Source organism: Condylura cristata, unplaced genomic scaffold, assembly GCF_000260355.1.
Source record: "Condylura cristata isolate star-nosed mole 26May11 unplaced genomic scaffold, ConCri1.0 scaffold00016, whole genome shotgun sequence".
Classification (NCBI taxonomy): domain Eukaryota; kingdom Metazoa; phylum Chordata; class Mammalia; order Eulipotyphla; family Talpidae; genus Condylura; species Condylura cristata.
The window spans coordinates 9,032,484-9,041,437 of NW_004567117.1; the positions used below are offsets into that span (position 1 = coordinate 9,032,484).

General features: G+C 35.5%; 1 protein-coding gene across 1 annotated transcript in view; it reads right to left on the bottom strand.

The window, feature by feature from the left end:
- Positions 1-3,549: 3,549 nt before the first annotated feature.
- Positions 3,550-8,954, bottom strand: part of MYL12B (myosin, light chain 12B, regulatory) — a 30,473-nt gene continuing 25,068 nt past the window's right edge. Inside the window, exons 3-5 of the mRNA XM_012725904.1 lie at positions 8,786-8,906; positions 4,778-4,939; positions 3,550-3,986 (exon numbers count right to left, since the gene is read on the bottom strand). Of these exons, the coding sequence (XP_012581358.1) occupies positions 3,814-3,986; positions 4,778-4,939; positions 8,786-8,906 (456 nt within the window). The 3' untranslated portion in view covers positions 3,550-3,813. The remainder of the gene's footprint in view (positions 3,987-4,777; positions 4,940-8,785; positions 8,907-8,954) is intronic.

Genomic DNA, 8,954 nt, shown 5'->3' on the forward strand with positions numbered 1-8,954 from the left:
CAAAGCCCACGATTTTACTTTCAACCTAAAGATGGGACTTTCCAGATACCCAGCGTGTATTTCCAAGTGAAAGAATGATAGAGTCAATGAATATATGCCACTTTAGGAAAAAGTCTTACAGATTACTCCTTATGTTTAAGGGTTCATGAAATAGCACAAATCCCACTTTTCTAGACTTTGTTATCATTTCTCTCTTTAAGAAATAGCCTTGATGAAGTTTTTTTCAAAGCTCTCAGGCTGCTTTTATCACCTTCAAGTTCAGTATGAAATAGGTTACTACAGTGCTAAGAATAATAGTGCCATCTAGTGACACTTTGAATTTTTGCCTCTAAAATTAAAACAACTCATGTTCTGTTATAAATTTACTTAAGAGATTAAAAGTGCAGTATGATGGGTGGAATATGTGAGTCTCCGTATTTTTCTGTCTGAGAAGCCTTTTTTCAGAACGACAATATATTATAAACTTTAACAAATTCTTTCAGATTTTCCAGATGCCATATTTATGAAGTCTACTCATACTAAATGTTTTAGTAGTTTGTTACATTTCAGAGATTGTCTCATATTGTTTAATATTTATCAATTTTAAGAGGCAACATTAACATAATTATTTTTGCATAAATAATATTAAATATAGACATATCCTGCTTTCAAAAACACGAAAATGTAAAAAAAAAATTATAATCAAGAAAATTCATTATTCAAATATTCATACTTCACTGAATTTATTACTGCAATTATTTCATCAGAATAAATCACTCATTAAATGTATAATTAAATATCATTTATTTTTGAACATCAATGGCTTTCTTTTGATATATAGCATATATAAATTTTCTTTTAAATATGAACTGATCTGCGAATTTGTAAGACTTCCTCACACAGGAGTCATGTACTTGTATTACTCCAATTTTAGTACAGACCCTGCTGATGCTATTACTACGTAAATATATGAATAAGAAAAAAATGTTGATTAGGTTAGGTATTAATTAGGAAATTATAAATTGAATGGGAATCACCCTATCTCACTAAAAGAAAGTCAGAAGCTGTTATAGTGCAGGTACTGTCTAGTTATAGAAAGTTGAGTTAGTCTGATAATCGCAGAAACTTGGCATTCTACCAGTAAAATGGGATACCTGCCATCATCTCCTAGAAGTATGAAGATCAAATGTAATAATGCATTCATTTTGAACTGCTCTGTGATGGCATGAAATTAGTGGTGTTATTGTGCAAAGATTGTTTTCCTGGAGGAGAGTTTCTGGGACTTGACTCGAATTATCGTCCCATTGCTTACTAGTGGTATTACCTTGGGAAATTACTTCCCTACTCCTTGGAGTTCCATCTTTGAACTGAGGTAATAAGAATACCTGCCTGAACTGGGGTAATAAGAATACCTGGGGTAATGGGACATGTTTAGCACACAGTAAATGCTCACTATAGTTTCAGACTATGTGATCACACAAACACACACACAGAGTCCCACAGCCAAAGATTCAATTGTCAACATAGATAATTACTATGGCTCCGAAGAGAAAGATTAAATAGACAAGAATTTACATTGTCATATTTATTGGACACCAGAAAGGGAAAAATCCTAATCTAGATGCCTTATTGCTCTGAATTCTACAATGCTCTTTATTGATAATAAAGGTAAAACAGACTGTGATATGTCAGGTCAGCATAAAACATTTAAGTAATTGAATTATCTTGCTGTTTTAATCTTGAAAATCGAAATGCTCCACCCTCCTCCAGTCTTTCAAATCTGGGTTTAAGCAAAGAAAAATATATTACAGTTAAAATAATGCCAGCCCAATGGTAACAAAGGCAGGGTAAGAAGTTAAGCAAATAGGCCAGAGATTTTATCTCCTCAGCAAATTCCTACATCCAACTTGCCCCTGTGTCTTGCCTAGACAAAGAAATAACCTAACTGGAAACCTTGTTGCTTCTAATCTTGCCACTCCCCCCCCCCCACACACACACCCTCATATACACAAGGTTGAATTTTTAAAAGCAGCTTGTTTCTTCCCTGCCCAAAGCCTTAACTGCCCGGCGACTACATCCACTCCTGCTCCCCCAGATGCTCTCCAATGCGCCTGCCTTGCACTGCCTGTCACATAGGACCTCCTCGTCACTCAGATCCCAGCTTAATGTCAGATCTCTGAAGTTCTCTGGTATCCTTGCTCAGTTCATCGTTCCCCAATACTTGAAATGGCTGATTAGGCCTCTCTGACCCCAGGACACATCCTTGTCTATCCTTCCCCCTACTTATCTCCAACACTAGAAGTATCATTAAATACTGATTTAAAGATGACCAAGAGTATCCCAATCTATTTTCCATGCCTGAACATACTATTTTTCCAGTTTTTGACACTGCATCGTGACTTCTAACCGGAAAAGAACAAGGTAAGGTGTCTTACATTTGTGGGATCTTAGATGTTTTGGCCTTTCTAAATTGCAGCTCTCACTTTTCAAATGGAGTAACAGCTGCCTTACCTGTCTTTTGGGTGGGAAGGATTGGATAACAAATCTTAAAGGTCTTGTGAGCTTCAAAGGATTGCAACAGACCACAAGAATGGCTCAGTGTTCTCATTTTAAAGATGATAAAAAAGGTAGCCCAGAAAAATTGTGATAGCAAGGAATAGCATTTGCTTTTTATGCTGTTTTAAAGCACAAATATTAAATATAAATGCACTGATTCTAGGCAGATAAAGTACCAACACAAGTATTGAACACTTTGAAATTTTTTTAGTGATTTTTCTCTTTAGATTTTTCTCTTCCACTTTTCATATTGGTTGGCCTGAAGATTTTAAATGAGCTCATACCAGCCTTGTCTGCCTTCCAGTCCTTTCCTACAGCTTATACCACATTAACTGCCTTCAAAAGGTTAATTTGCTTACAATCTTGTATTTTCTACTTTTATACCTGAGATTGTCCAAAATTCTGCTCAAATAATTTCCCCCAAATTATTTTCAGTTTCAATGATGACTATAGAAATATTAGAATGTCATGGAATTATCTTGATCTTTTACACATTTAGGATCTTATAAAGATAGCATAATGGTTCCAGTGCCAGAATTCTCACTGATCAGTTTACTCAACTTCACAGAGCACAGTCCATGCTCCCCAGCCCCCTTAAAATACATAGGGTTGTGAGGAAGATCAATGAAATCATACTGCAATGCATAGTAAATGTTCCATAATTATTCTTCGGAATGTTGTCTCATCTTAGAGCAATAAAATAAATGCTTCTTCAAATACATTCCATTATCATTCGACAGTTTAAAAATTTGGCTTACCAGGAAAAATAACTAAGGCATTATTTCATAATTATGTTAATTTGTACTTAAATGTTCTGAAGAACTGTCCCATATATGAAAAATTAGTTCTACCATGAAATCTGAATTGTTGAAAATCTGAAAAAAAAAAAACTACCCCCAACTATCACTTTTTTACCTATTATATTCCATTTGAGTCAGCATAATCTTTCTTTAAAAATAGCATTTTTATTATACAAAAGGGTAAAAATCCAGCAAAACCAGAAATACCGAAATATATTTTCCTAGGCTTTCACATTTGTTGATTTTTATTCAAAATCTCTTTTTCGATACAATTTACAACCTCATCCCCATTTGCAGTCTGATCATACAAGTGCTAAGTGGCAGAAAGATCTAGAATAAATACATCAAAAAAAGAGGCAAAGCTGTGAAATTAAGCTGCATGCAACAGGTTTATCAGGGTGGCGGAAAGTATCTAGGAGACAGAGGGAGATAAAACAGTAAGACACACAGTAACTGCAAGATTCCAGTGTAAGTTCATTCAGTCATCTTTATCCTTTGCTCCATGTTTAAGGATGCGGGTGAACTCGATGTAGTTGAAATTTCCCTTCTTGTCGATCGGGGCCTCTCTGTACAGCTCATCCACCTCCTCGTCCGTAAACCGGTCTCCCATGGTTGTCAACAGCTCTCTCAGGTAATCTTCCTGAATGGTGCCTGGAAGACAGAAGAGAGAAGGAAGTCATGAATATTTCCTGATGCTTTAATGGTCCATTTCAAAACTGGGTCAATTGTATAAAATATTTCTGAATATCCATAGTCATATGAACAAAATACATTAGTAAATGAAGACAGCATGCAACTCTGGTGTTATGTGGCTCACTTACTTTTAGTGTTCTTTACTAATATTAGATTACAGTGTGTAAAAAACTCAAGTCAATCAATTATATAAAATCAATCTGACACCAGGGCTTTCTATAGAGGATAAAACCCTGAATTTCAGACATTTTTAAGGGAATGGCAATCAACCAACTATTTGAAAAAGGGTAGTATTGCCAAGAGATGGGGACAGGTAGGAGGGTGCAAGGTCTATCTGAGAGTGGTGTGGGCAGCTGAGAAGAGGGCTGACAGATGGAAAGGAGTCAGAAAAGTGACTAGTTAGACTAGGATTGTAAATGTTGACATTAACAATCCTTTTTGGTGAGATTAAACATTTCTTGCAAAAGTAGTTCCAACTGTCTAAGAAATGCTATGTAAGGGGCCATTTTCCCTTTGGCCTTCAGGGGCCTCCGAACCAAATTCAAAGATCAACAGCACAAGCTTTATGACCCACATAGATGTTCTAGGACCCATACTGCTATTCTAGGACTGTCCTAATGTTACACCGTCTTATTATAAATGACAGCTTCCCACCATTCTTTTTAAAAATTTGTATTTTACTATATGTTTTCATTTCCTTAAAAGTGCTTCACAGAACTGTGGAATGAGGTTGAAGAAAGGGCACTTACCAGTAGCTTCTTCATCAAAGCAAGCAAAAGCATTTCTGATGACATCTTCGGGATCAGTGCCATTTAACTTCTCCCCGAACATGGTGAGGAACATGGTGAAATTTATGGGCCCTGGAGCCTCGTTCATCATGGCATCCAGGTATGCATCTGTTGGATTCTTTCCTATAAGATTTCATGTTTTAACATTTAAGGACAAAGAATTGATTTTAATAAGTAATTATTTTGTTACATTATACTTCTCAACATATTTTTAAGTTATATCACTAACAAATGAAATTAAATTTTATTTTTATTTCTTAACTCTTTTTTTTTTTTGGACAGGAAGACTGTGGTATAGGCCAGAGTTGTGGGACAGGTGATAGTGGGGAGCAGAACAGGCAGATTTACTGAAATAAATTTATTGCTAAGGGAGCGGCAGGCAAGCAGGAAAGTTCTCTGATGAGGCATATGTGGGTCAGCTCCCTGGCCAGGGCTCAAACTCAGGCCATAAAACTGTTTACATGTGTCACTAAAATGCAGAAATCTTTACCTAGTTTCAACAGAGAATACTTCTCGCTCTTCTAATATGGCAGGAAGGGAAATCCCTCACTTGCTCCTTCCCTTTAAGTTGGAATAAATCCCCATGGAGATACTGACATATTGGGAGTTAACAAACGACTCCTCTTTGTCCAAGCACTTTTTAGGCCACGTAAGTGACAAATGCAACACTGAAGGAAGGGTCTGGATCAGTGGGCTGAATTCCAGTTCTGCTGTGTGACCTGGGGGAACCACCATCCAACTCTTACTTTTTAGTCAGTAAACTGAAACAGTTGAATGAAGTATCTGAAAGGACCTTCCAATGTTAACATTGAATGATTCTACATGAAAAGAAGAATAAGGTAAATATTCATATCTAAGAGAACATCTCAATCTTATAGTCAACTCAGTGATAATGATAGCCAAATTGCTTTCATACTGTATCGCAATCCTGACTCACTATACCTATTCAATATAACAATACAAAAATTAGCCCAAAAAACTTTCAAAAATCATGGAATAAGTGAAAATAGTTAAAAAGATAGACTTTCCTATCTTCACTTTTAACACTTCTCTTGCAGCAAATTTTGTAGCCCAAAAGCATAGCCCAAAGGTGTCAAGAGAACATGGGTACAAAAAGCACACAGACTGACAGTAAGCGGGTTTAAGCTAAGCTCTATATTGGATAACACCCCCCCCAATATAGGCATCCAATATAATTTATTGATCTGAAAAGTAAATACATTTCTTTAAAGGCAGGGGGTTCCCCAAAAAGAAGAGGCAAAGTCAGCATCATTCATTCATCAAACAAAAATTTACTATGGGTAGGACATGGTTTTAAGAACTCATTTTTGGAATGCAACAAAATCCCTCAATTTTCCTCGGTGGTCTTCTTCAGTAGTGATTTGTCTAAAAGGATTCACTTACTTAGCTATTGTGAGTGTGAAAAGCAGAAGGTCATAACCTACTTGCAGTCAACAAATTAGACTAATATCTTGAAACAACTCTCACTCCAATAATAAAAGCAATATGACAAAATGTTAACAACTAATGAATCTGGTTAAAGGATGTATCTATGTTCCTTACACTGTCCTTTCAACCTTATACAGTTGGAAAAAATTCAAAATAATATATTAGAAGGAAAAAGAGATAAAGGAATAAAAGCTAGCCAGTTGTGGTTACTAAAAAGGATATGGGGGAAGACCTTTCTCTTAGTTCTCTGGCTCTTGAATTGCTCTTTCCGGAGAACAGGCAAGCACAAGAACACTCTAGAAATCAGAGCCTGAGTAACTCAGGCTGCCTCGTGCCCCTTTGCCAGACCAATCACTCTGGCCTATCTAGAATTCGGATGTCTGCCATTCCTTTCTGCCCAAGTGCTCACTGGGGGCAGAACTAAGTTCCTTTCCTTCTTTTTAAGATCAAAACAACAAATTCATAGAAAGAATAATAAATGAATAATCACCTAATCGAAATCACCAAGAGTGATTTCTTGCTTTAAATCTGTATCTATTTTGTTTTCTTTAATTACAAAAAAAGTATAAATAAAATTGTTAAAGTCCCTTTGTTCCTTTTTCTATAGCACTGCATTTACTCCCCTGAGACAATCATTACTACTTTTTAGTTCTGTTGATAATCTACTCTCAATCTTCACTATTAAATACATTATTAGTATAGATTAACTATAACATATTAATACTAATGTAAAATACTTATTAGTATACTTATAACTTATTAGTATATTTTAAGTGTATTATTTTTATTTGAAATTAGAATCACTTGCCATTTCCTGGCTTTTCACCTAACAAGAGTATAATATTTAGGGCATCCCTGGTGACGCAAGGGGTTAAGTCTCATTATAATGAAGTTATTGGCAGCCACTGCAGCATGAGTTCGATCGCTGGCCAGGGAACAGCAGACCTCTCATGTCTAGTCCACTGTTTCCCTCAACACAAAGTGTAATATTTAGCTAATGGCAACAGATGCCTGCCTACCCACAGCACCTGCCAGGTCCCCACTCCTGCAGATTTATCCTCTTACGACTGGCGAAACTCTAATATGTCACCTTCCAACTAATATCTCTCAATAGACCTCTGAGACAAGGAGAATATTTGTATGTCACATAAAACATAAAGTGCTGAATTATTATTTTGGGGAAGTATGCAAAGAATACAAAATTGAATTCAATATTACAAAATTACACATTATGATCAAGTATAATTTATCCCAGGAATATAACAATGGCTTAATATATGTAATATGTAAATATGATGCTTGTAACAGACTATAAAAAAAATTCAAATAGCAAAAGCAATCCTGAGAAATAAGGAAATAAAGGCATTATAAGTCCTGACTTTAAAACTATACTACAAAGCAACAGTAATTAAAACAATATGCTACTGACATGAAACTACAATCAATGGAAGCCAAAAGTACAAATAAATCCACATAAATAGCAGCAATTTATGATAAAGCAATCATGACCATGCCAATGAGGAAAGTACAAACCAGGTAAAAGGAAAACCAGAAAGTCACATGGAAAAGAAGGAAGTTGGATCATTCTTGAACTCAAAGCACAAAAATAAATTACAAATGAATTAAACATTTAGATATAAGATCTGCAACAACAGAAGAAAATACTGGCAAAATGTTTAATGACATCAAAAATAAGTATGTTTTTGGAGTCTTGAACCCTGAAGTAAGGAAAGTAAAGCAAATGTAATACTACTGCAAATTAGAATGGCTTGCTTCCATGACGATGGCACATATTAAAAAAAAAGAAAAAACAAGTGCTAGAAAGATGTGAAGAAAGGGGAATCCTTTTCCCTGTTGGTTGGAATGTAAACTGATGCAACATCTGGATTTACCTTAAAAAGCTAGAAATGCATGACCCAGCAATCCCACACTTGAGTCTCTATCCAAAGAATGTGAAACTATCAACTCAAAAAACTACAAGGTTTATTGCAGCATTATTTACAACAGCTAGGACATGGAAGTAAATACCCATCAATAGATGACTGGATCAAGATGTAGTATATAAGCACTATGGAATACTATTTAGCCATAAGGAAAGATGGAATGTTGCCATTTACAGTAAAATATAAGGAGTTCAAGGTAATTATGTGTAGTAAGGTACATCAGAATGACTAAGACAAATATCAGACATACAGAATAAATGATTCAACCAAATAAATACTTATCAATAAGGTTACTCTGGTTAGGATTTCAGGACAGGGAAGGGAAAAAGGATATAAAGGTCAAAAGGATGTAAAGGTCAAGAGGATGCTGGAGGAAAAAAAAATCAAAATAACAAAAACAAATTCTAAAAGGTCAACACATTGTAGATATAATCCTTTTGCTCTTTAGCAAGCCCTTAGGAATGAACTGCTTTATATCTTGATATTATTTATAATATGGAGAGCTCCTGATGCTCCAAATGTTTTTAAAACCATGCAATTATGTTTTAAAAGCATGTATATATGTAAAAAAGTCTACCTAGAGAAGCAAGCATGTCATGCAAATCTTCCTTGTCGATGAAACCATCTCTGTTCTGGTCAATCATGTTGAAGGCCTCTTTGAATTCCTGAATCTGTGACTGGTCAAACATGGCAAACACATTAGATGTTGCGCGCTGGGGACGCTTCTTGGTGGTCTTGGTCTTTGC